This window comes from Xyrauchen texanus, chromosome 5 (genome assembly GCF_025860055.1).
Source record: "Xyrauchen texanus isolate HMW12.3.18 chromosome 5, RBS_HiC_50CHRs, whole genome shotgun sequence".
NCBI lineage: Eukaryota > Metazoa > Chordata > Actinopteri > Cypriniformes > Catostomidae > Xyrauchen > Xyrauchen texanus.
In genome coordinates, this window is record NC_068280.1 from 10,103,114 (window position 1) to 10,130,612 (window position 27,499).

At 37.0% G+C, this 27,499-nt stretch overlaps 2 protein-coding genes across 2 annotated transcripts; one reads left to right on the forward strand and one right to left on the reverse strand.

The window, feature by feature from the left end:
• Window positions 1–4,342: 4,342 nt before the first annotated feature.
• On the forward strand, window positions 4,343–5,416 carry LOC127644114 (5-hydroxytryptamine receptor 4-like). The gene has a single exon (XM_052127136.1). The coding sequence runs from the start codon at window positions 4,343–4,345 to the stop codon at window positions 5,414–5,416; it is 1,074 nt and encodes a 357-aa protein (XP_051983096.1).
• A 3,634-nt stretch (window positions 5,417–9,050) lies between these two features.
• Window positions 9,051–25,657, reverse strand: LOC127643587 (alpha-1A adrenergic receptor-like). Its single transcript, XM_052126373.1, has 2 exons — window positions 24,393–25,657; window positions 9,051–11,759 (listed from the first exon to the last, which is right to left on the reverse strand). The coding sequence occupies exons 1-2, from the start codon at window positions 25,348–25,350 to the stop codon at window positions 11,203–11,205; spliced, it is 1,515 nt and encodes a 504-aa protein (XP_051982333.1). The 5' UTR covers window positions 25,351–25,657; the 3' UTR covers window positions 9,051–11,202.
• Window positions 25,658–27,499: the final 1,842 nt, after the last annotated feature.

Sequence of the window (27,499 nt, forward strand, 5' to 3'; positions counted from 1 at the left end):
ACACGCACACAAACTTTCATTGTGGGGACTCTCCATAGACATCCATGTATTTTTATGGATTTATACAGATCTAACGATAATTTTTATCCCCTAACCCTACCCCTAAATTAACCCTCTCAGTAACCTTTTTGCATTTTTATAATAAGCCATTTCCCTCGTGGGGACCACTGGCTGGGCCCCACAAGGTGGGTGATCTCAGATTTGACTATCATTGTGGGGTCATTTGGTCCCTACAGTGTAGTATAAACATGTACACACACACACACACACACACACACACACACACACACACACACACACACACACACACACACACACACTCATGTTGGTCTACCTATCATTATGAGGACTTTCCATAGACATAATGATTTTTATACTGTAAAAACTATAGAGTCTATCCCCTTAACCTAACACAACCCCTAAACCTAACCATCAGAAAAACTATCTGCATTTATACATTTTCAATAAAACATCGTTTAATATGTTTTGTAAGCTATTTCAATTATGGGGACACTAGAAATGTCCTCATAAACTACATTTATGCATAATACCCTTGTAATTACCAGTTTGTTACCTAAATAATTGTCCTCGTAAACCACATATACATGCCTACGCACACACAGAAACATATCCCCCCACACACACACACGTATGCACATCTAGCTTACTTAATGTTCCTTTCCAACTGTCTTTAACCAATTTTCTCAGAATGATGTGTTGATGCTTACAGGCACGTACCGCAAAGTGTGTCTGCACAGGATGTTCTTAAATATCACCAGTTGATTGGTCTAAGGTATAGAGTGTGTTTTGTTTATGTATATTTGCATGAATGCATGCATGCGTATGTGTGTGTTTCTTTCTGTGCATGTCTGGCTATTTTTTTGTCTAAGCAAACAATGTCTGCACTCCAAACCTCTTGCATCCATCATTGCAAATCACAAAACTGGAAAGAGGAACACACTGAATTATATCACTATAATTTAGCAGGCAGAATTCCTGCTGGTTCCATGTCAATTTGCTTGTGAATTGCAAGATGAAAATGTGCATTATAAAACTCACTTCAGCCATTTGATGTTCCTATATTTTTAGTGCCATTATTCAGAACCAATCAGTCTCAATCTAATATTTGTTATAGGGAAACATCATTATGTAGACTCATTATGTAGTTCTGTATTTTAATATTCATGAATATTTATGATAATGCTAACAGTGGTCACTTTAAAATAATAACATTCTTTAATGCCATAATCTGAATCCATAATCAGATAAACATCATCAGTAGTCCGTTGTCATTTAAAAAGCTTTCTTAAACTCCTGAGATTACGTGTGACAGCTGTGTGTATTTTCCGTTTCCCTTTTAGGATTTTAGGAGTGAATGCACTTAACTGCATAGAAAGCTATAGGATGCTCCCTTGCTCCCTGTTTAGTGGAAGTGTGCTGTCTTGTCTTCACTGGTCTCAGAACAGTTTGAAATGCACCTTATTTTCATCCTAACTCCATATAAAGCCTCTGAAGCAACAATTTTCAGCTTTTGGATTAACCCATTTATTCTCAATGTGAAAATGCATAGTAAATATATACAGTAGGAATGCATCAACTAATGTTAGTAAATAAAATTGTATTGTACAGTGATAACAAAATAAAATATAACAAAATGTAAATTAAAACGAAGCGAAATGACCCACAGATGCGTAAGAGTTGAAAGTTATTCAAAATAACTACCATGTTTTTTCAACTTTTTGAGGAAATGCAGAATGAGTTTCCACATATGTGGACATCAGGTTTATCAAGGCACTGACGCGCGAAAAATGAACATATTTTTTATGAGGCATATCAAACGAAACTAGAGACTCTCCTTTTTACAACCAAAACTAGAGATTTCTTACCAGAGGCACTTTTGTTGGTGCGGCGTCCATAGGAGCACTTCTAGGAAATTGACGGCATGCTTTTGTGTCATGTGATTCGGTGTGGCAGAAGTTAACACTTGATAGTACAGAGTCTTGTGAAGAGTATTCAGTCATTTTTTATTCATTTAAATTATGCCAGTCCATGCATGTGGATGCAGGGTTGTACAAGCTTAACATCATTTTTACCAAAGTATGCAGCTATGGAGAGTGTTTTTCAAATGACTCCATTTTTGATGAAATCCAATTTTTGAAAACCATTTTAGTGTGGATGAGATGCATAATTCTTGTAAATTTAAAGTATTTTTTTTATTGTATTGTGGATGTGGCCTCTGTTATAGTTTGGACAAGAGGTGTAAACCTAGCAAAATCAATGTGTTTTCAAATGAAAATATATTGGGCCACACCCACACTTCATTTGAAAACTCTTTTTTTCAGTTTCCTAATGTTATCATTTTTAAAAGTATGTGATTTTGGAGAGCATTTTCAAAGTCTCCATTATTGGCGGAAGAGAATGCCTTTCCAATGTTGATGAGACGCATAAACATAGCAAAATCAATCTGTTTTCTGACAAAAACGTGGCGGTTTGGACATGGCTTAAGAAATAGTAGAGAAAACTAAAATCTAAAAGATTTTCTCTCTTTTTTTTTTTTTTTTTTTATAGTGCCAGAGAAAAGAAAGATACCAAGCGCTGTCTTTGCTGTCATGTGGTCCCATTGGTGCTAATTAAAATTTTCATTGTTACTGAACTAAAACCATTCTTTTGCACTTTCATTCCCTTTTTCTCACTGCCACACATCCCCAGATGTTGTTTTCAGGTTCTGTCACGGGCTGAGGAACTTGACTGTCATTTGCTTGGAACTGACTCCCTTCTGCTTGACTGGATCTGAGAGAATTCATTGGTGTATTTTTTTAAGATGACACATTTTACGTGAATAAAGTACACTGAAAGATTTCTTCCTAACATTTAAACTTGTGTTTAATTAATGATGTAACTAATATTAGACCAGGGTCAGATCTAAGGGGGCTCTGGGCAAAAATGCCACAAAAAATTACAAAAATTTACCTGAAATTCAAAATGTAATAAATATGTCTTTTTTTATGTTCAATTCTTGTGCTAATTATACATATTATGCCATACTGTATATATGTATTTATGTGGATTTAATTCTTAGGGTAAGAGGTTATATATTTTCAATCTTGAGTATTTGTATTAATGGATTGATTAATTTGACATATTTTACATATGGATGAGACACAATTTATGTTTTAAATGGTTAGATTAAAAAAAAAAGCCCTTGAAAATCAAGTCCAGGGGGTAAATATTAAAGGAATATTCCGGGTTAAATTCAAGTTAAGCTCAATCAATGGCATTTATGGTAGGCCTATAATATTGATTACCACAACATTTTATTTTGAATTGTCCCTCTTTTTTTTTTTGTTGCCAAAAATCTAAAATCTGGTTTCCAGTGAGGCACTTACAATGGAAGAGTATGGGCCCAATAAGTAAGCATTAAAACACTCATTATTACCAAAGTATAGCCACAAGACATAAACAAAATGTGTTAACATGATTTTAGTGTGATAAAATTGCTTACTAACTGTTTCTGTGTAAAGTTGTAGCTAATTTTGTAAAAATGAAAATTTAAACACCTTTACAGCTCAAATAATACATGAGATTTAACTGAAGAATTAATGTACATTAAGTGCTTTTATAAAATTATAAGCTTCACATTTAAACCCTCCAAAAACTGGCCCCATTCACTTCCATTGTAAGTGCCTCAATGTAACTTTGATTTTTGCTATTTTTAAAGAAAAGAGGGGTGAGTCTAAATAATTTTTTAATCATAATCATCATTATGCCACGAATGCTGTTGATTGATCTTAACATGTATTGAACCTGGAATATTCAATGCATTCAAACCCTATTTTTTTTTTTTGCTCGCATGCCAGTAGGGACTAAGCTAAACTCTAACAATGCTGATGACATCTTAGGTATACACATTAGGTATGATGACCTTGTGTCAGGAATGGTATCCCTGCAGCATGTCCCAAGTTGATAGGTTCTTTATTATTCTTGGCAGATAGACTGATTGAGAGGATCCAAAATATTATGGAAGATTTGGCTTGGGTTTCCCAGTCCGTAAAGTTTTCCCAGCCTTACAAGAGTTCCAACTCATGATTAATAGTAAAATAGACTGATTATTATTGTGTAGTGAAATGACACAGACATTTTTTGGTCTTGTTTATTAGTATACCAATTTATTGGCACCACTGGAAAATATCTAAAAAATGATCGCACAACCATATTTGTTAATATAGTCATCTGATAAGTTTCTTGTAAAAACAGAATGATGTGATAGCAAACAAAACCTTTATCAATGGTCATGAGATAAATCTTGAATGCATGTGTCTCATTTATCACCAGGTTGAAAAGCATGGCAAACTCCTCGGAATGGACGAAAGGGACTAACATTTCACTCGAGTCTGATTTTGAGCTCTGTGCCACGTTGAGAAGTTCTGGTTCCCGGGTCACACTCTATGTCTTCATCATCGCTGGGATCATCTGCACCGTTGTTGGCAACTTCCTGGTGGTGCTTGCCATTGCTTACTTCAAACAGTTGCAGTCTACCACTAACTATTTTGTAATGTCTCTGGCTGTCGCTGACTTCCTGGTGGGGTTGGTGGTCATGCCGTACAGTATGGTTAGAACAGTGGAAGGATGCTGGTATTTTGGCCCCACCTTTTGCCACCTACACTCCAGCTTGGATGTGATGCTCTGCACGGCATCTATCTTCCATCTGAGCTGCATCGCCTTTGACCGCTACTACGCTGTCTGCAACCCCCTTGTATATTCGTTTAAGATGTCCCTTAAGCGTGTGGCTCTACTTATTGTGGTTTGCTGGGCCGTGCCTTTACTGATCTCCTTTGGCCCTATCCTCCTTGGGTTGCACAAGCTTGGCGTGAACGTTCCTTTGCCTGAAAACATGTGCGTTTTTTTTGTGAACCGCGTTTATGCTGTCATGGCCTCCCTTGTTGCGTTCTACCTGCCGATGGTGACCATGTTGGTGGCATACTGGAAAATATTTAAAGCAGCCAAGCGGCAGGCTATGCAGATAAGTGCCATGGAGGCACAGATGGCCGCAGGTGTGGGCAAGGACTCAAGTAAGAAGCAAAAACACCGCAACTCAATAAGGAGGGAAAGAAAAGCTGCCAAAACTCTGGGCATCATCATGGGAGTTTTCCTTCTCTTCTGGCTCCCCTTCTTTACTGTCAATATCGTTGACCCTTTCATTGAGTATGGGACTGCTGGTGTAATATGGGACGTGTTCCTGTGGTTGGGGTACATCAATTCCTCCCTAAACCCTTTTCTCTACGGTTTCTTCAACCGCTCTTTCCGTAGGGCTTTCCTCATGATCATGGGCTTCAGAATTTGCCTTCATGGCTCAATACAAGGAACAGACCTCTCTCACTCGAAAAAAGATGCCAATGAGCGCACCGAGAATCAGTAGATCGTAGCAGCAGTTTGTTTGTATTAGTAAAATGTGCTGACAAAAATCCCAGGCTTGTTTCTGTGCTTATCCAATGTTGTTTGTTGAACAAGAATGAGGTGGCAACAAGACTGACCTACAAATGGAGTAACTACACCAACACTAAAAAAGAGAAAAATGGCTTCAAAGTTTTTTGATTGTCCAGCAAATGTGTATGGAGCACAACACTGCCTGCAAATGTTTTTCAGCAGTCTTGGTTCTGGAAGTATTTTCCCCACTCATTTCTTCCACAGGGGTTTCATGAAATCCTTACTCAAAAACAAACAAACAAAAAGTCCTAAGCTATGAACCAAACTAACTAGCTCTGAAGTAAATCACAACTTTACCAGCTTTGATTTGAAGCAAAAAGCATTTGAAAATTGGACAAAACAAAGCTACAAGACTTTGTACTTAATGAACTGCATGAACTGCAATCCCATTAAGTATTGTGAATTACATAATCAAATTAAAAACGATGGCTTTAAAAACTTTTGATTTAAAATTGTTGGTTATAAGTATATAAACAATATATTGTAATTGTATTGTGGGCGGCTGTGGCTCAGTTGGTAGAGTGGGTTGGCCACTAATCGCAGGGTTGGTGGTTCGAATCCTGGCCCACATGACTCCACATGCCGAAGTGTCCTTGGGCAAGTCACTGAACCCCAAGTTGCTCACAATGGCAGGCTAGCACCTTGCATGGCAGCTCTGCCACCATTGGTGTATGAATGTGTGTGTGTGAATGGGTGAATGAGTCTCAGTGTAAAGTGCTTTGAATACTGATAAGGTTAAAAAGGTGCTATATAAGTGCAGACCATTTACCATATTGCAAAATATTCAGATAATTGAAAATACATAAGTAGTTTCTGAATGTAGGAAGACCAACTTGGTTGCGTCATTCACAGCATGTCATGCGAATGGGCGTTCGCTACAGTGCTTGTTTGGTGTGCTTTGTCAGCCACAATTCTCTTATTGGTGAAGTAGTGAGCAGTGTAGTTCTTTACCTGGAATTATGCTATTAAACACAGTTTAAATAACACAGACTTAAGGTGGCTTCAACAGAAGCACACACCTTTGATAAACAACATCTGAGCTTACAGTAGGTCTGTCTTTATGTCTATGTTATCTTTAATAATTGATTTGTCACAGTCAAAAATGAATGGGATTTTTACTTCCAGAACCTGATAAGACTGCTTCTCTATTACAAAGCAGTCTTACCCCTGTTTCTCTGAATCTGGGTATGGTCAGATCATACACTGAGAGACCTGATTTTGGTTTTACTGTAACAACATTTTGACAAAATGTTTAGTTACTGCATTTTGATTTTGCAAGGCAGAAGAGAAGCATAATACTTTTTACTTAAAGGGATAATAGATATCTCCTGTGTGCCCCATTTTGGATTCCAAACAATACAACACAATTATAAAACACAAACCTCAATTTAGTAGTTTGCACTAAAAACACAGCAAGAGATAAACTGCATGAAAACATTGTGCTTTGGTGTTGAACTTCCTGTAGAAATATGAATGTTTTATTCCAAATATTAGTGTTAACTCTGAATAAATTAGTTACCTGGCCTGTATTTACCTTTTTTTTCTCACATTTGATGCTCTGGAGCAAATAATCCTTCATTCTATTGTTCAGTGTATTGTTGACACAAATGCAAGATGTATTGAAGCTAAACTTTATCTTATGTATATTAGCAGAATTCTGTGCATTCTGTAGATAGTGGTACAAGGCAAGCTTTTACAGTTACATTTTAAAATGGTTGTGGGAACCCATTTTTTATTATTTTCAGAAATAGTTCTGGTATGTTTAGCAAAATATGGCAGCATGTGATAAACAACGGGGAACAACCGAGGAGCAGAAGGCTTTGTTATTTCAGGGTACTTAGCCTCTTCTTAGCCTGCCATGTACAGGACATACAGTGCCTTTCAGCAGAAATGCTCTAAAAGTATGTGACACATCCTCCCCCATCACAGACCATAGAAGCCCTGCTAAATATCAGAGTCAGAGCTAAATATGTATAAGAACAAATAATGATATAATGATGGAAATTAAATCATGGTAATTTTTTCTTGATATAATGTATCAAGAAAATGTAGTGACTGAACATTTTGGACATAGAATTGGCCCCAGCTGGTCTGCCTATACTTCATCAATGAGGAAAGCAAAGATAAACGTGGTGGGGGATGGCAGTTCTTTATGATCATACATGTATATACTGTAGGGGAGACCTGGGCTAGTTGTCATCATTTTTACTCCAGTGAATATTTTTCAGGTTAGGTTTATTTTTTTAAAGTGGACTTCTGTATAGCTACATACCTTAAAATCTTAGCTACAAAACATGCTATTGAAAATTTTCACTTTTCACCGCAAATATTTACCCCAGGAAAAAGATATTAATTGAACACATGTTGACCTTCTGTGACAACAAGCCCCAATAGTAGTTCACCCTTGCCTGAATGTATTCCAGTGTTGTTCTCTGTGTTCACTTGTTTACACAATTTATATAACACAAATACATTACGGTTTTTAATTTTTAGACTGAAAAATAGAATTCAAGAATTATAATTAATAATAGAACTCAATAAAAAAATGATTAAGAAAGTTTTGGAGTAGGTTTTTGAAACCAACACACAAATCAACTGCTAGAGAGATGACACATTTGTGTAATTGGAATTGTGACTCGTAAACCTTATAGTTATAGCCCCTGTGACAACTTTCCCATGTGACAACTAGCCCAGTCACCTCTTAATTTGTTTTGGTTCCACTTTATATTTGGTGTCTTTAAAGGGTAACTAAACCCTAAACCAACTTTTTTTAGTTAATGATCTGTAAGCATGGGGCTTTATTAGTACTGGTCATTGATTCAAGTAATTTTTTTGACATTTGTGTATAAAGTGTTTTAATTCTACAATATATGGTGTAAAAACGTCTGAGTGCTGCCCTCTTCAGGTTGAACGGTGGCTACTGCAGTTGAATTTTCCTATTTGCAGTAGCGGTTCTTCGTGACGTAAGCGGTGACAGCTGACGTAAGCAGGTTCCAGCTCACCACGCCAGATTCATGTACATGTCGTCTTGCGACCGTGTGAGGAATAATAATAACATAGAGTCTGACAGCAGCTGTCTTTTAATCCGTCACTACGAGTCTCAGGTGCCCCCCCGCTCAGCCCCGCACTCGGTTCGTTCCCTCTATCCCCGCCGGGGTCTGCCCACTTTTCCAGCATTTTCAAATATTTCTAGTGGGTGGAGTCAGACTCTGAGCAGGTGTTTAGTTACCCTTTAACTACTATGTACTAACATTAAAATAAATACAATACGATGTATTTGTTTTGTAACCAACGTTCTCAAAAGATTAACGTTTGCTGCTACTGAGGTTGAGCTATGGTTAGGTTAGGAGTAGGGTTAGGGTTATGGTTAAGGATAAGGATTAGGATTAGGGTAGGGTTAGGTTAGGTTAAGGATTAGGGGTAGGTTAACAGTGTAACTACAGATGTAATTAAATGTAGGTATTTTAAACATAAGTACAATGCAACAATATGAATGTTCATAATAAGTACATTGTATCAAATGCTTAAGTACATATTAGTTAATGAAACTAATATAAAGTGGGACAATTTTTTTTATTTACTCTTCAAAACATACAGTATCATTCTCTGTTAGCCCTTTTCCCAGTAATACACTGCAGAACAGTTATTATTGGACATTTTTGTTACAAGTCAAAACATACAAGCTTTTGGCCTAAGGAAGCCATTAAGAACAGTTATGCATGCTGATCGTAGTCCTCAGTAATCCAAAGGAAACAGATGACAGGGGCTCAAAATGATTTGCTCTTCATTGAGTTCTCAGAACTCTAAAGTGGAGAAGGAAACCACTTGTTCATTTTTTTGATCCATGCAGAACTTTTCAGGAAGAGTACATTTGCACATAATTTATCCTCACAACTTAAACAAGTCATTATTGCACTCACACTCTTGTAACGTTTGTAATTCAACATAATGTGAAATGATTCAGACCTCTTTTCCAGCAAATATTTTTGAGCCAGCTTTCCTCGAAGTGACTTCTATCATCTTTCCATTTCACTTAGAGAAGTGTAGGAATTTGAAATTCATTTTCATTAACAGGGACCTCTACTGGCCATCTTAGTGTTTTCATTATTAATGGGTCAGTTTATGGAGCATCAGATTGTTTGGTCACCCTGGATCCGGGAAAAATGTATTGCTCAGAAATGTCTCTTTTAATGGCCCAGAAGTAATGGAGTTCTCATTTCCATTTAAGTATCAACTATATTTTATTTGCTCCTACTAAAAGGCCTTGGGAGAAATAAAAAAAGACAGATGAGACAAGTGTTGACGTACAGTATGAGTAATTATTAGAGCTATTAATTAATGTGGATAACATCCTTCAGATTTTTTGATCTAGGAATAATTTTGTTTACAATTTTAAAATCTATTTTGAAACTCTAGAAGAGACATGTGTGAGAGTATTATGGTCTTTTTTATCTATCTATCTATCTATCTATCTATCTATCTATCTATCTATCTATCTATCTATCTATCTATCTATCTATCTATCTATCTATCTATGTATATACACTTATGAGATCAACATACTACATGCTCTTTTTCAGATTTATTCTGCTTAATAGTTGACACCAAAAGACATTGTCACATCTCACATCAGCATTACAAAGAAACATTTTGCTTAGAAACACACACACACACACACACGCACACGCACGCACGCACGCGCACACACACACAACTGAGTTGAAGTCCATATACTATGATTTTTACTGTTGGTGCTGTTGGAGATTACTTTAATGTCACTTTATCTGGGTTCAACTGAGATGCATGAATAGCACATAGTAAACCCTCTGAAATTCTGAAAACATCTGCACAAAATGTCTTTAATTACAAATTGTGCCTCACCTTTACAATTATGTACCTCCACATTACTTTGAATCATTTGAATCTGCAGTAAACTGTGAATCATTTTGTGAATCACAGTGAATAGTTGTGTCAATAAAAATCAGTGTCATGGATTCAACAGTCTCTAGGATACATCACAGATAAATATGATTTCCATTCACACTCAGTGGACAACAGGTCAAGGTAATTGCAAAAATCTCTCTTTATAAGTACAGTAAAGACATACTCTTTAATGTTGCCTTGCCCGTTATCAGGGAGTTTGAACATTTGACAGAATACTTCTCAATGGCCACATGGACAAAACAGTATACAGATACCCAGCAGCTATGAGTCTAATTGTTTGCCATGGGGTAGCACATCTAGTCCAGTGCACTAAAGGTTTTGTATTCCTTATTCGTGCATTCAGTGTACTTTTTCCACTTTAGAAGTAAACTGAACCATAAAATATATATTTTTTCTCCTTTATAGGGATAATTCACCCAAACTAATTATAATTCAGTCATCATTTACTCCCTCTCATGTTGATCAAAACCACTTTCTTTCCTCTTCGATACAATGAAAGTGAACGGTGACTGGAACAACATTATGGGTCAACTGGAACAACATGCAGGTGAGTAAATGATGACACAGTTTTCATTTTCATGTTAAATATCCCTTTAACTCACATTTTACTTGTAAATTGAAGTCAAACTTTTAAGACATAACTAGAGTACAAGTCTTTAATCAAAAGTCATTAAAAAAAAATTATCAAACAATCCCTAAGAGCCAAATATTTGTCTGGCTGCATGTCAGAAGTCAGAGCTGTGAGAGAACGTAGACATTAATCTATATATTTGTTTAGATGTCTGTTTCCTTCAGGCCATAGCGCTCTGTGAGGTCATAGATCTGGTAAGTACTCTGATCGCTGCAATTATCATAGATTCCCATGGAGACTGTGTCAATCTCTGTCCGGCCCAGAGCACACGTGCTGCTCTTCCCTGTCCCATTCTTGATCTTATTGGAAAGGTTGTTCATTTTCTCCTTCAGCTGGAAAGAGGACTTTTGTAAGGGGGGGAAGAAGCTCCAGCCCTTCAGGCCCTTCAGAGGCTGTCTTTTGCTCTGGCAGGTGTAGATTGAGTTACCGCATTGCTCGTGGAAGGGAAATCCAGAGCAGTAGTCATGGTGCTGCTCCCTCCTGGCTCCCTTCATGGCTGTTCTCCACCGTTGGTCATAGAACCGGCGCAGTATGCGACGGCGACGCTGACACTGGCAGCGCAGAAGACGAGTAAAGGCGCGCTGGAATTCCTTGCTGGAGCATGGATAGATTACAGGGTTAATGCAGCTGTTGAAGTAGCCCAGCCAGAAGATTACTTTAAACACCATCTCAGAGGGCTTCAGCTCTGGGAAGAAAGACCCTGAGGAGGTGAAGACAGAGAGAAAGAGAGAGAGAGAGAGAGTGAGAGAGAGAGGTGGAGAAACATTTAGATGTCAGCTCCAGTGAGATTTACATGGGAAACAAAGTAAATTAAGCATCAAGTTACAATTCGCCTTCCTTCATTGTTCTCTGAAAAGATAAAGTTCACAGGCACACGTATTCAAACCATGTGTGCCTAATTATACCCAATAGACAGATTAAATACTGTACTTCACACATTGTTTTCCATTTAACCCACTGGAGGTGTCTAATGCATTTTTAAAACAGTATGTGGTCATCTCACCATCTTTTTGAAACAGTTTCTCTGTGAGCTCCATTTTTTCTGCCTGCAGGAGATGCAAAATAGGAAGGACGCCAATATGCCGTTCCCCTGCTCTCCGCCAAACCAAACAAAGAACTATTGCTTTTGACAGACTGGCCACACAAACCCATTAGTCATTAAATGTCAGATCATTCCTTAAGCTGCAATAGACCTGAGCAAATTAGAGATATAGAGGAGAGAATGAGCATGAAAGTTAGGAATGTACTCCAGGAGGATAGGAATGTTTGTTTCAGTGGAATGAATCTCAGTTTTTGCTTCCTGTCTTCCCACACATTCTGTACACAGGTATTTGACATATGGTGTTACATGCTAGACTGCATATATTTCCTCATTCTTGTATAACTGTGAAGGCCAAAATGTCATTAAACATGGTGTAAAACATCAAATAAATGTTGATAAAGAAAAGTCCATAGACGTGTTATGCATCAACAGTGTTGGGGGTTAACAGAATACATGTAAGTCTAACAGGGTTATATAATTACAGTTATACAGTTAGCGCAGTGGTCTAAAGCACATAACTGTTAATCAGAAGGTCGCTGGTTTGATCCCCACAGCCACCACCATTGTGCTCTTGAGCAAGGCACTTAACTCCAGGTTGCTCCGGGGGTTTGTCCCTGTAATATGTGCACTGTAAGGCGCTTTGGATAAAAGCGTCTGCCAAATGCATAAATGTAAATGTACATTTAAATTGTAGGTAATCAGAATGCACAGTGAAACATTGCCATGATTGTACAAGATTTAACAGTAATTTCTTACAATAAAATACTGTTTTAAATAGTTTACTGTAAAGTAAATTCAGGCTTTGTCATTACAACACAACAAATTACTGTACAAAATACATTTGAATATCTTCAAGTGCATTATGGGAAAATGGTGTTTCGTTTGAAGTCACCATTATGGTGTTTAGTGTTTCCTTTGGATGGGACCTTATCTTAATTCTAATTTAATTGCTCCCAGTTAGTGCAATTGAGTTTAAGCATACAATTTATTGTACTAGTATGGAGAAAATAGTCAGTTTAGTGGTTGACTCTATGTAGACCCATGAAGTATAAACTACAACATGTGATGCATTGTAAAGTAAAGAAATAGTATCAGTTTGAATTAACAATAAGGAAGGGATGTTTGCAAAACTAGGCTATAATATGGTTGGTTTTATTGCTCTTTAACTTTTTATCACGAGTTGTCAATCAGGCAGTTAAATAAAACAGTAATTTATTGGTCAAAGTTTACAATTGTAGAAATACTGCTCTAAAATATAATTTGAAAGTTGTGCAACTAGTAGTCAGGAATTTACTGTAAAGTCACATAATTTTTTTTACAATGTACAGTTACATTCAAAAAGTTGTTTATTATTAAAGAGAGTACTTTGCATTTATTTATTTTTTTGCATTTTATTTTCATTTGTTTTATTAACATTGAGTCTATTCAGTTTGAAAACATTTATGATGCAATCTGAGGAGGATTTGAACAGCGTTGAAACACTTTCTTATGATGTATGATTATGATACTACATTCATAGTAGCAGACATAGGCTGCTTTCACAAGGTTAATAGTGAAAATGTGGATACAATGTCATTAAGAAACTTGGGCGTGTAATAAAGGAGCTATAGCATGTTTCTACAGCTTAACAGAAAACAGTTAGAAACGCTTTGTGAGATGAAATATAAATCCAATAAATACACAATTATAGTAAGTATGCATTGTCAATGTTTTTTTATGCAGTTACATTTGGGTATTTTTACAAGAATTAAGGATGTTTATATGAGAAATGCTAACCAATATAGCCTTTAGCATTGTAGAAAAAGCAACAAATAATTTTCTGCCTCATTCAATGAACAGAATCCACATATGATCAGAAAAAAATGTCTTTGTTTACATTCTGTGGGGTCTTAAAGTATGTTTGAAGCTGCAGCAATAGTGTATATGTGCACATTTGTCACGATCCCTTGTTGTCTGCTCCGTGTTTTTTACTAGTCCTTGTCAAAGAAACTACACTTCCCATGTTTCCCGGCCTTCACCGCTGTCACAGTGTTATTGTCCACACCTGTTCGTTATTTTGTTATTACCGTGTCTGTCTATTTAAACCCCGCTGTTTTCCCTTTTCCCTGTCGATCGTTAACTTTTCCTGATGTCTCTTGATGTATGTTCCTTGATGTTCCTTCGAGTTTTCCGATGTTTGCCCTTGATTAGGGTTGTGCCGATGGACGATATCATCGTCCATCGTGATGGCTGACCAACATCACGATGTAGAGCCACCATCGTGATGCCACGCCCCCTTTTGCGAGTCTTGCTAGTGTGACTCACTAATCCTAGTCTCTTCTATAGTTAACCTAAAAACTTTGCAGGGATTGCTCTGTAAATTAAATTGAGAATATAACTAATGCATATATGCTATTTTAAATACTGTAGTATATGCCAGAGACGTGACGTGTTAGTCTGTGAAAATACCGTGTCAGGCAGGCTACACAAATATTGATCTTGACATTGTTAGCTTCTTGTCTTTTTTTACATGTCTTACACTGTACATTTAGATTAAAATATTTTATGTTGTAGGCTACAAGAAAATAGCCTTTATTAATTAATTATTAGTAGTTGTAGTGTCTCAGAAAATCTTGCTCATTGTCACATAGCTCTTGTATACACTGAAGCGGCAGTTTAAGATAAACCCAGACCAGCTGAACGTCAAATAACTTTTGTCTGGTTAATACTTTTAAAGAAAAATTTCCTTGGCCATAAATCCATAATGTCAAATCAAATGAAAGAAACAAGGTGAATATGAATAACACACATTTATTAAAACATAGAAGAACAACAAATAAAGAACAAGAAAACGGAACAACACTCAGACCGAAACTCGGCATTAACATTTCACTTATAATTAGCAGCACAATTAACTTCAGCACAGGCTACAAAATAAATTATGTTATTGAAATATTGTAAAGTGGTCAAATGAACTACACATATGAACGTTTAAAAAATAATAGCCTATGCAAAATCGAATAGCTCAGCAACGGATGGCGAAAAATGCGTAAAGAAGTCTAATATCTTTCACCATAGACCATGTTTAAATTTCGATGTTTCTGGCCAGAAATACCAACATATTCACTTTATCTGGTTTTAATAAGCTGCGGATTGGAGTAACTACACTACCCGCTGTGCTGAAGACCCGCTCTGATGGAGTACTGGTAGCACATATGCATATTTCCGTGCTAATCTTGCCATGAACGGAAACCTTTTGTCATTCGTTTTCCACCAAGTCAGCAGGTCCTCTTCCCCATCAATGGCCATTTCCTGCAGGTACATGGTCATTTCTGCCTCGACCTTTTGCTCATCAGTGAGTTAAAATAACGAAATTATAGTTTTTAAGTGGAAAATAGTATTTATGTAAAGAGATATATTAAAATAAATAGTGCACAACTCTTCTTAAGTGAAAGCTAAAAAGAAAAAATGCTTCACGTGTCGTGCAACCTACTGATAAAGCGCCGACGAGTCATTAGTTGGGTTGGTAAAATAACAAAATTATAATTTTTCATATAATTTTTGAAAATTATATGAAATTATATACCCCCCCGACGATATCATCGTCCATCGCGATGTTTTACTGTCAACATCGTCAACTGCCAATTTAGGGGACATCGCCCAACCCTACCCTTGATGTTTATTCATGTTTGTTCGAGGTTACCTAGCCCTTCGCAGATGTTTTCTCAACCTGTGTGCTCCTGGATGTTATTTTGTGTTTAGTTTGATTTTCCCCTCGTGGACTTTTCATTTGTTCCTGTGTTTGTTTAGTTATTGTTTCAAATAAAACCGCATTTAGATCCAAACCTCCTGTCTGCCTTCTCCTACATTCCTCACAATCATAAAAAAATTTAGCTTTATGCTAAGCTAAAATGCTATTTCTAGCCTACGTGTGCCTATTACCAGGCCTGATTACATTTTATAATAATTATATAAAGAAAATTTGTGTTACAGCATAATTTTTTTTCTCTCTAGTAAGACCTTTGATATTAAGGCTTATTCTTAATAAGAATTTATCTATTGTCTGCCTGTAAACATTATTTTAATTATCGTAATTTTTTTACGTGCGTTTCCCAAAACTGCACTTAACATGAATATGCGAGGATACGCTTTAAGACAGCCGCTGTCCGAGTGACAGTGCAGAAATGTGACCGTATAGTGCTGTTCGTCATTGTAGCTTTTTATACTTGTGCGTTACAATCATTTGTACTTTACCTTGTTAAAATGAGTTTTAAAATGTGTTCCGAAATATCCAACCTAATTAACTGCATATTTACTGTACATATTTGTTTTTAAAATAGTTTTGTGCAGAACAATCTTTTTCTTTTACACAATCTGCTTCCATAATCAGATGTGCATTTATAATATTTTTTTTTTCACAAATTCCTCTAGACATAAAAGCTTCCAGGAATAGTGAAGACAGCGGAATCCCTGTGTATGATCCTGATAATGACAAGCATTCATATAACATGTTATCACACGGCGCATAATAACTAGACGCGTGCAATCTGCGATTTAGAGATATTCTCCATAAAGTGGAGATCTGCTCTTTACTCCCAAAAGTGATAATGGTGAAAGCAATGCAGCATTTGCGTTGCTACTCAACTTGTAGTGCTAGCGAGAGAACATTTGGGTTACAGAGAGGAAGAAGAGACAAGGACAAAAGTGTCTGCCAAATGAATAAATGTAAGTGCAGGATAATGACCCAATATACACGGATAATTTTCATGCATGGCAATAAGTAATTTTAATTTATACAGTTATCTGCATCAATCATGCCACCACTTTGTTGTTACTTTATTTGTTTACTAATTAATCTATTCATCCATCTATTTTATGCATTTCATTATTATTATTAAATTATGAATATATCTAAATTAGATATATATAATTTATGTCTGTCTGTCTGTCTGTTTTGTGGTCTGCTCTGCACAACGCGTGGCTCATTTTTGCTCATCGCGGCCCTTTCGGCACAGCCGATACACCAGCCCACTCAGTTCTCCTGATGGCCAGTCCGCCCCTGATTGGCCCCAAAATGCGTCGGCCCACTGGGAAAATGCCCGCTATGCCAGATTATCAGTCTTGTTAATTCAGTGCGATTAATAGTAAAGCATTTAAAAAAAAGATATACAATTACTCATGTCCCCGGACCATAAAAAGGAATAATCTTTCCATATAAGTAATTTAACCATGGATTATCACCTGTTTTCTTCAGGGGCAGTAAGCGAAACTCGTTGTATAGGCAATGTGCAGCTCAAGCAGACCAACCACACTTACCGAGACCAAAAACACACATTTTTATTGTATTTTTTTATCGGGAATGCTAACAAGGTTAACGATTGTATAAATGTAAGTGCATATACACAAAAGGCATTGACAACGTATGTGTCAATGACACACGTATGTGGCCGACAAATGCGACATCCGGAGGACGCAGCCTTCCAAACGAGACACAGCCGATGAAAACGCGTTCTTAAATACAAATACAGCTTGATGGAGTGCAAATCCGAAGGTAGGGATCTCAAGACATATTTTTCTAATTTTCAAATGTTGTTTAACTTTACACGGCGACCTAGAAACGGCATGATTATGACGCAATGCAACCGAGATGCTCCAAAAGCATTCGTCTGATGCAGATCTTGGACTGAATAACATGTTAATTTTGAAAATGGATTGCTGTGAACTGTAAGCCAATAATAGGCTTATGTTCAATAATATGGAAATAAACCATATATTGCATTCTATAGCAACTTTTTGTATTGCCTTTTTAATGCTTAACTTGTGTGCCTAAAAAATGTAATGCATTTTAATTTTCTGTATTATTTTTAAAGCTAATCTATTTTATTTATAATTATTGAAATATAACTATTTATAATCATTTAATCATTATGTATTGAATTATTATTATTTGAGGGGCTTTCTTAGCAAATATTTATGTAAATTAAAAATGTTATCCGATTGACAGTGCTAGTATTTAGATGACGTTACTGACCTTGAGTAATGTAACTAAATAAGTAAAAATTCACAAATTACATATTACAGCATGTGCCCTGTTATCTGTTCTGGAATATATTTTAGAAAGTAACCTTCCCAATCCTGTGCAGATTGACATCTGGCTGATACGAAATGGTATGACTTTTATTCCCATAGAGAATTTAAAATCAATATACAGGCATCAAATACAATGAAACGTCTGTGAACAAATTCCATAATCCATATTCATTTATAAAACACTGATGACTGATGTATGTCAATAACAGTTAATAAACTTCCTTCGGCTGGTTTCGAACAGAAATGGTTAGGTTTGGTTTAGGGGTTTTAAATTGGTGTTACATTTCAGAAAAAAATCATTAGAATGCTGGGGTGTTTCTCCTGAGGTCCACAATCATCTCTGCGGTTTTGAGTGTGTTTAGCTCCAGGTTGTGTTGGTTGCACCAAACAACTAGCTCTTCAACCTCCCTTCGGTATGCAGACTCATCTGCATTTTGGATGAGGCCGATGACTTGAGAGAGGGGTCCTTGATGATGCAGTCATTGGTGTACAGGGAGAAGAGTAGTAGGGAGAGCACACATCCATGGGGAGCGCCAGCGATGATTGTACAGGTGCTGGAAGTGAATTTCCCCTGTCTTACTAGCTGCTGCCTGTCCTTCAGAAAGCTAGTGATCCACTGACAGATCACCAGCTGTTTAGTCCGGCTGGGATAATGGTGTTGAAAGTCGAACTGAAGTCCACAAAATATCCTTGTATATGTCCCTAGTCTGTCCAGATGTTGCAGGATATGATGCAATCTCATGCTGACTGCATTATCCACAGACCTGTTTGCTCGATAAGCAAATATCCTGACACCAGGCAGGATGTTTGATAGCGAGTGAGAGAAAGCGTACTTTTTAGCCAGAGTGTCGTGCACAATGTCACCACCGGCGGGTTACTAGTGGTCCCTTGTCTTCGAGGTACATGAGGCGTTTGTTTTAGCAGTGCAAACCACAGTTGCAATCTTCACAAGAAATATCTCAGTATGCTGTCTAATTCTGTCCAACCTGCCTATAACGGCAGTGAGACAGCAGAGGTGACCACATGGCACCTGCCTTAAAGGGATTGTTACAGCAAAATCCACAAATGTCTCTTTTTTTGAGACCAAATATGGAAAAAAAAAATATCTGTTCAGAATTCATACACATGTTTGTGGTTATACGTTTTTTAAAGCAAGTAACCAATGTGGCTTAAGACTAACATGCTTGGTGGCTACAAAGTTCACTGATTTCTCCATCACAAGAGGCCTTGCGTTAGCAGATTTAAACTGAGTGTTTCGCATGTGTGCTGGCAGTCTTCACTTTCTAGCAATGCCTGGCACGAGACACTCGAGCTATAAGATCCTGTCAGACTGTTTGGCAATCAGCCACATGTTGAAGCTGTCTCATCTCATACTTGTCACTTAAGACCTATTTTCACATAGTCTACAGCTATTGGCTACATGTATAGCTTCCTGTCGATGTACATTCTGTGTCAATTTGATGTGAAATATATTAGAGGCTCGCATCGCAGCTTTTGTCAGGGAGGTGACAGATAATCTTGACAGGCCAGAAAGCCGCTGAGGAATTTTTAGCACTGAGGTAGTGACTCAAATGGCAAAAATGACAAGAAGTAATAATAATTGTATCCATTTTAAGCAATTGGATACTCAATAATTGACTCTCAAGCTCATAATTTGTGCATTCAAAATTACTTTTTTGGTGAGTCACAATAGAATGCTAAAATATGAAAAAGAAAACAAACCTTATTTGGTTATTTTTAAAGCATTAAAAAACTGGACATTTCAGTGGATATATATATTTTTTTTTCAGGAAGAACACATTCACAAGACTGCTAGCGAAGGGTATATTCATGCAGTAATGCCATGGTACATACAGAGTGCAACATTAAGAGCGCTGTCCTTCGGATTGAGTAGGGCATGGGGATGATCACTTTCAATTGGAATTTGCCTTATATCTTCTAACGGAAGGATGGCATATAATTATTTTACTTAAACAAAATAAAAAAATAAACATTTGTGCCCCTAATAATTTTGTATGTGGTAACAGTTGTACCAGGCTTTCTATATTTTAAATACAGTAATTATTTAATATATGGGACTCAATAGGAAGAGTAAATTAAGTGTTATACTGTATTATGTGTTTTTGTGGAAGATGAAAATAAATATATTTGTCTAATATTTTTATAATATTTTATTTTGGATTTTGGGGGATTTTCAACATTATGGTGAAATGTTTGAGCAATCATTGAATCATCATTGAGCAATTGCAGTGCTAACCATTGCAAAGTTACTACACTACACGCTGTTGTGCTTACAAAACGCATATATGTATCGTGCCAATATTCACTTTCACTAGTTAGTACATAATGAAATAAAAGAGATTTATCGAGATTGAGTTACATTGACAAATTTTTGTTGGGCTTACTCAATTCAACTATGTTCTTTCTACACAAATTGTTTGTGTTGAAATTACATAGTAACTTTAAGTTAAGAAAACTTTTTTCTAAGGTGTGGAACTACTTATTTTTTTCTGTGTGCGTAAATATTCAATAACCACATACCACACACTGTTCACCTCAACTCATTAATGTTGCCAAGCCCATGGGGCTAAAGGGATTATTGTTTGTGTCCCTTGAGCTTTCCAAAGTTAAGTAATCCAGTTGAAAGTAATACCAATTATAATGTAACAAAGTTATTGGTTCTGTGTTTCCCTATTAAATAAAATGGGCCATTTCTATTCTATTGCCCATATACCTTTTGTGTATTATTCATAATACAGAAAAAGTTATTATAATAATAATAATAAGACAAATAATAAATAAATAAATATAGTGCTTTCTCTTTTTTGGATTCGATTGTTTTCATTGGCAAGTTTTTTTCATTCCTGCCATGGAGAGGTATTACTTTCTCAGTGGCAGTCGCTGTATTAAGCACATAAGTCACGGTGAACCGTTTCAAAATGTCTGAGCCTACAGACAAACATTTGCCAGGCATGGCATGTCACATCTAATTTTATTTAATTACAAATGCTTTGTAGTCATTACAACACCTGTATGGTCTGATAGTATTTGCCTCAAGGAGCCATGTGCTAAATGCAATCATCAGAGCGGAAGTTCTGCACTACAAAAATAACACATTTAACCTTGATAAAGACCTTGATAAGGATTTTATAACCAAGTCTCTGGGCCAAAAAACACTCATTACAAACGTGTACTAGAATGTCCTTATAAGCAATAGTAGCATATGGCCATTGTAAATAATGAAAATATTACTGCAGGCTTTCAGAAGAAAAAACAAAACGTTGTTAATAAGCTTTAATAAAGAACAAAAATAATTTCTAAAAAATAATGAAAAACAAATAAACACAAGTTGAAAAGTAATCTTATCTATCTTTAAAATCTGTTTAATCTACTTAATTTAAGTAACCTCATGTTGAGAGAAGCCCTTTAATAACCTGATATTCTTAATTTTGGATGACTTAGCAATTTGGAGGGTTAGTGAATCAAATCAACATGCCAAAATAATGACAAAAGGTTTACATGTAAAACATGCTACATAAAAGCATTAATCAATAAACCTGATCATGCCCTCAGGGAAAACGTATCTATGCAATGTCATCGAAGTACTTCATATTTTTCTTTATGAGGGTAGAAACATCTGGTTCTGCTTGTATCACCAGAAATAAGACCTATACAAAGTCTAGCACAAATATATGGTGTAAGGAAAACATTCCTTTGATACAAGTTGTTTAGCTGCCAAAAACATGAGCATTGTTAAAGCATCGTGGACATATCAGTTGTTTTCGAAAGGAATATCCTACAGTTATCTCAAAAAACTCTTCGAAGAATAATAATGAAAAATAATTATATTCCCAAAAAGACTCCAACGTCCATCTTTTCATGTTCATCCAGAGAGAATATAACTAAGGATATTTCTCCAAATTTCCCAGTGCCTTCTCATTGAAGCAAGCTTAAATTTCTCCCAATCCTTCATTTATACATAAAAATTAACCAAACGTTCACAGTTTGTGCTTCTGCAATGTGGTACGTGTGGATCTGGGCCATCTCATATCCCTGCTCTATCCTGGTGGCTGGCTGCATGTTGCTGCGGCTTTGGAAAAGAAAAGCACCCACTTTAACTTTGCTCCTTAATAGCTGTGATTAAGGCAGTGGAGCGTTAGGCAGAAGGAGGTCAGGGACCCTCGTTTTGCCTCCCCTTCCTAAACCCTTGAGTCTTTAACCATTGGGAAAGAAGCGGAGAAGTAGATCCCAGAATTTCACCAGCACCACATGCAAGTCTCGCCAGAAGATGGTATCGGCCCCTGCTGCCCAATTTATTCCCCCCATAGTGACTGTGAGTGGAATAGCAGGAGGGACAGGCAACTTGTGGTAACTGCACTTTTGGGACGCTCTGGAGAAAGATGGGATGGCGGGTTTGGGGGAAGACAAGAGGGAAAACCAACACATTGTGGGGAATATACAGAGCCAAACATATTTTAAACTCCAGACTTAAGCAATAGTAGCTGCATATTAAGATATATATGTTATTGACTAATAATAAAACCACCATAACCATAATCGTCATCATTATAATAATTTTTTGATTTTTAAGATACTTAAGATGTAGCCATTTCATGCACCCAGACAATGATGTCAACTACACCAAAATCCATTAAATGTAATAGGAGACTGTTTTTTCCCCCTTTTTTAGTACTCTTTATGGCCTCTGTGACTAAATCTTGGCTAATAGCTACATGACTGAAACACTCAGTATAATGATTTTGCTGCAGTTTCCCAAGGGTGGTTTTTGACCCTCATATTCTTTACCTACTATACTATAGTATACTCATATACAGAATTAAGCCTCTGAATGTATGTCAATGAATTCTCATGCACTGTGAATATCCCTACCTCACACTGTTTGAAAATAGGAATCAGTTACAATTATAAAACCTGGAATACAGGTTTAATAATTGAAGTGTGGGCCAACACATGTTTTGGTTTTGGTGAGGGGACCATTTCGATGGATGGATGGGGGATTGTATTATAAGATGTATACGATAGGTTTACCATTATACACTAATTGACTGCAACATGCAAAGAGATCTGATTGAATGCATGATTTAAAAGTATACAAAGCACACTCTCATAAACTCTTCAGCACATGGCCTTTGTAAAAACAGGAAAATTATGTGTAGTACTGTATGCATCACTCTCAATACCTCTGCTATTCACTTCTACCTTCATCACACAATGTTATGATTAAAGATACAATAGCTCCTTTTTTCCTTTTCTAGCTTCTTGTTTACAGTACAAATGATATATTTCATCCCACTTTCTTAAAACTTTAGGGTTACAAAGCTTGTTATTTCAGAATGGCTTACTGGGGTTATGTTCATATTTATTTATTGAGCATATATGAAACATTTTGGAGTAGCCTGTTCGCCAAATAGGCTACCTTAATTGTATGAAATCTGGTAAAATCAAAAGATGTAGATTTAGATTTTATGTAATGCATATCTGAACACAAATTTACATGCATGTCTAATCTCCCCTCAAAAATATAAATGAGTTAAGGATGAATGTTGGTAAATCTTTACCCCCTTCACCTGTGCGGGAGGTGAGAAATGAAAGCATTTACTGACTAATTGAATAGTATTAACTGTGAATGTAATAGATTGTCTGGAGCTGTTGCATTCCATGAGAAACCCACGCAAGCAAAAGTGACATAGTGTTAGTCACAATGAATTTCAGGTAACTTATTTAGCTTATATTACGCATTTCTTCTTTTCTCCATCAATCTTAAAAATAAAGGTTCCAAAACGAGTGTTTCACAGCGATGCCATTTTTGGTTCCTCAAAGAACCTTTCAATTAAAGGTTCTAAAAAGATCAATTTGTACCATGAATTTTAAGGCATTTAAGAGCACATAACAAATCCTACTTCAACATTAGGCTATCATCTCTTCTTGTAAAATAACCACAAAGTATGTTTTTTTCTTCACATATAGGGCACTTTAGCACTGTAGACTTCTCAAATAAAGTCTGGAATAATTGTCACACTCTCACTAGTTTATTTAATTTGTCTACTGTGAAAAAGTGTTTGCATAATGACATTGACATTTTAACGTTTAAGAAATACAGTGGTCGTATATACACACACACACACACACACACACACACTCACACGCGCGCGCGCAAAGTATTAATAAAATAATACAAATGAAACTAACTCGTATACATACCCAAAGGCAAAACGAAGAAAAACGGTAGCCAACAGAGAATAAACATTCCAACGACGATGGCGAGGGTTTTAGCAGCTTTCTTTTCCCTGGAGAACTTCATGAGCCTCACGGACAGTGAACTTCTGAACGGGTGCGTTTTAGTTTTGGAGCTGCTGATGCTCGTATCCTCCAGTATGCTCCTGCAGTGTATCCGCAGCACCACTTCCATTGATTTATCTCTCTCCAGTTTCACTCCCGCTTCTAAACTTTTTGTAGTCCTGCGAGCGACTATGTATACTCTAAAGTACATGACTAAAATCACCATGAGCGGGAGGTAGAAGGAGAATAAAGACGAGAAAAGCGCGTAGCCCGGTTCCTCAGTGATTCTGCAGATGCTCTCATCTAATGGTGGAGGCTCTTTCCATCCCAGTAGGGGCCCGATTGAAATAACCATCGAAGACACCCAGACCACCACAAGTATGACACCTGCTTTCCGTTCAGTCATGATGGTTGGGTATTTCAGGCAGTATTTCACCCCTATGTACCTGTCTATGGATATAATGCACAAACTTAAGATAGACGCCGTGCAACAGAGGACATCCACCGCTGCCCAGATGTTGCAGAAGACCCGGCCGAACACCCAGCATCCCAGCACCTCCAAAGACGCGGAGAACGGTAAGACGATGATACTCAGCAGAAGGTCCGCTATGGCCAGGTTCACGATGAAGAAGTTCGTGACCGTCTGCAAATGTCTGTTGCACAGTACCGAAAGGATAACCAAAATGTTCCCAATGATAGCCGCTAATATGAAAACGGCCAGAAAGATTCCCACACCGATGACTTGAGAGTCGATGGTGATGCCCACACAGGTGGTGGTGTTGCTGATGTTTGAGAGAATGTGCTGCGGCAAAGATACGTTAAGCAACTCGTCTGTGGAGAATTCATCATTGCTCTCGTTCAGCAGTTTAGAAAATGTCATTTTGAAACTCCATAAAGATAACGTTTACTGGTTTGGTCCGATGGCGTTGGTTGAAGGAGTCATGGTGAGCTTCATCATTGTTGTCATCATCGTCACTTTATCCCAAGTTGTGAAGAAATGCGTGTATTACTGAAGCGCAATAATCTGCCTTAGTGTGCTGGCATAACCTTCAAGATCGATGTAGCCACATAGTACTCATAGCTACAGACTATGCATTTAGTTTTAGGGTAATTTTGAGGTAGAATAAAGTAATAAGCAACGCTGCGCATTAGTTATAAAACCATAGTGCCGATGCACTGCAGGTCTTATGTACAAGCGGTTACTGATTGCATCCTGAGCGACCACTTCAAACTAGATATGAGAAGCTCAGTGTGGACTCCGGTGCTCCAGGTTTCCTCCTCCTCCCGCACTGAAAACTTGGTGACGCGACGCACTCGCTCAAAGATTTCATTTGACCACAAGATGGTTCTGTAAATTTGTGAAGCACAAGATGACTCATTTGCTTTGAACTTAAATGAATATTTCTCAGGGAAGGTGTGTTTTTGAAGTCAACTCCTGCATAGGTAGCCTACATAATATACGTTCTGTTCCGGTACCTTTTATAGGCTTTTTAATGGCTTTTCACTAAAACAATTACAAAGCACAACATTTCATGCAAAAATTAATAGAAAAGAAACAGCAAAAAATTTAAAAAGATAAATAAAAATAAAAAAAACATCACATTTTGCAAATTTGCACTGCAAATAATGTTTTGTCTTATTTTCATGAAGAAAAATATACTTACATCCTTAAAACACATAAAATTACTTGAGAATCAGAATGACAAAATTACATTTTTAAAATGTATGTGGGTTTATGGTTAGAACAAACAAACAAATCTATTTGCAAAAACTTTTTATTTTCTCCTTTGTCTTAGTTAATAGTTTTTCTGTCTTGATATAGAAGTGCAAACATTACTAATTGTGTAAGATTTGTCTGAAAACAAGACAACATTTAATTTTACACCTCAAGTACATTTATCTTAGATATATGTAAGACAAAAATGTAAGACAAAAATTGCAAATTTTAAAACATGTGACAACCTCATCCAGACAGTCAAAATCTACCTTTATTATATACTGTAGCTGAAATTTAAATAGCTACAACACAAACATGATAATATTGGAATTTTAGTTTGGAGATATGATCAACTTACTTCAACACTTCTGAAGCTTTTTGAAACCAACATGCAAAACCATTGCTGGAGTAAACAAGCATTTGTGCAAACTTTTGACATAACCTTAGCGTTACTGATGCATAGCCCTTGTGACAACTTCTTCGTGTGACAGCTAGCCCCAGTTCCCCAATATAATAATTTGGGTCAGTGTGTCAGGATCAGAGGGAATGAGTGAGGCTTAGGACCCAAGTGCAGAGTTCACTAAAAACAGGAATTTATTTATACAGAAAATAAAAAGGCAAAAATAAACAAACTCCCACGAGGGGGAAAACACAAACAACCCCGAGGGGGGAAAAGGCAATCCAGGCTTGGGCAGGGGAAACTGGTTGCAGGACCGACCGGACCGGGTAAGGACAGGGAATAAACATTAACACGAAACTACCAACATGGACCGACCAACAGACAAGACAACTGGATAACACAGGACCGACCGAATACACAAGATGAACTGGCACTGGACAGCACACACAAGGAGACTAAAATAGGGAGAGAAATCAAGAGGTTAACAAGACAGGGCAGGTGTGACTAATAAACTAATAATAAGCAAACAAGGTTGCGGGGTATGACGTAAAACAGAGAGACATGCGGCGATACAGAAACAAAACAAATCCATGTGATCTCACAAGACAACAAAACACCCGAAAAGCATGAGCGAAGATCGGCAAGACAATAAGGCAATATATGCCCATGCCAACCGTCAAACAAGACAAGAGAATGCGTAGCAAAGGCAAACAAAGCGATGCCACACATTCTAACATTAAAAAAAACCTGAGCATACATTGCGAGACAAACGCAACACGATGCACACAACAGGTGACAACAACAAGACAGGTCACCTGCACGTGAGTTCAGACACACACAGACGACACCTTAGACCGAAGTGACCGAACCTCAGTATAACACGAAGGTGCGCAACGCAGTGCGAGTGTGACA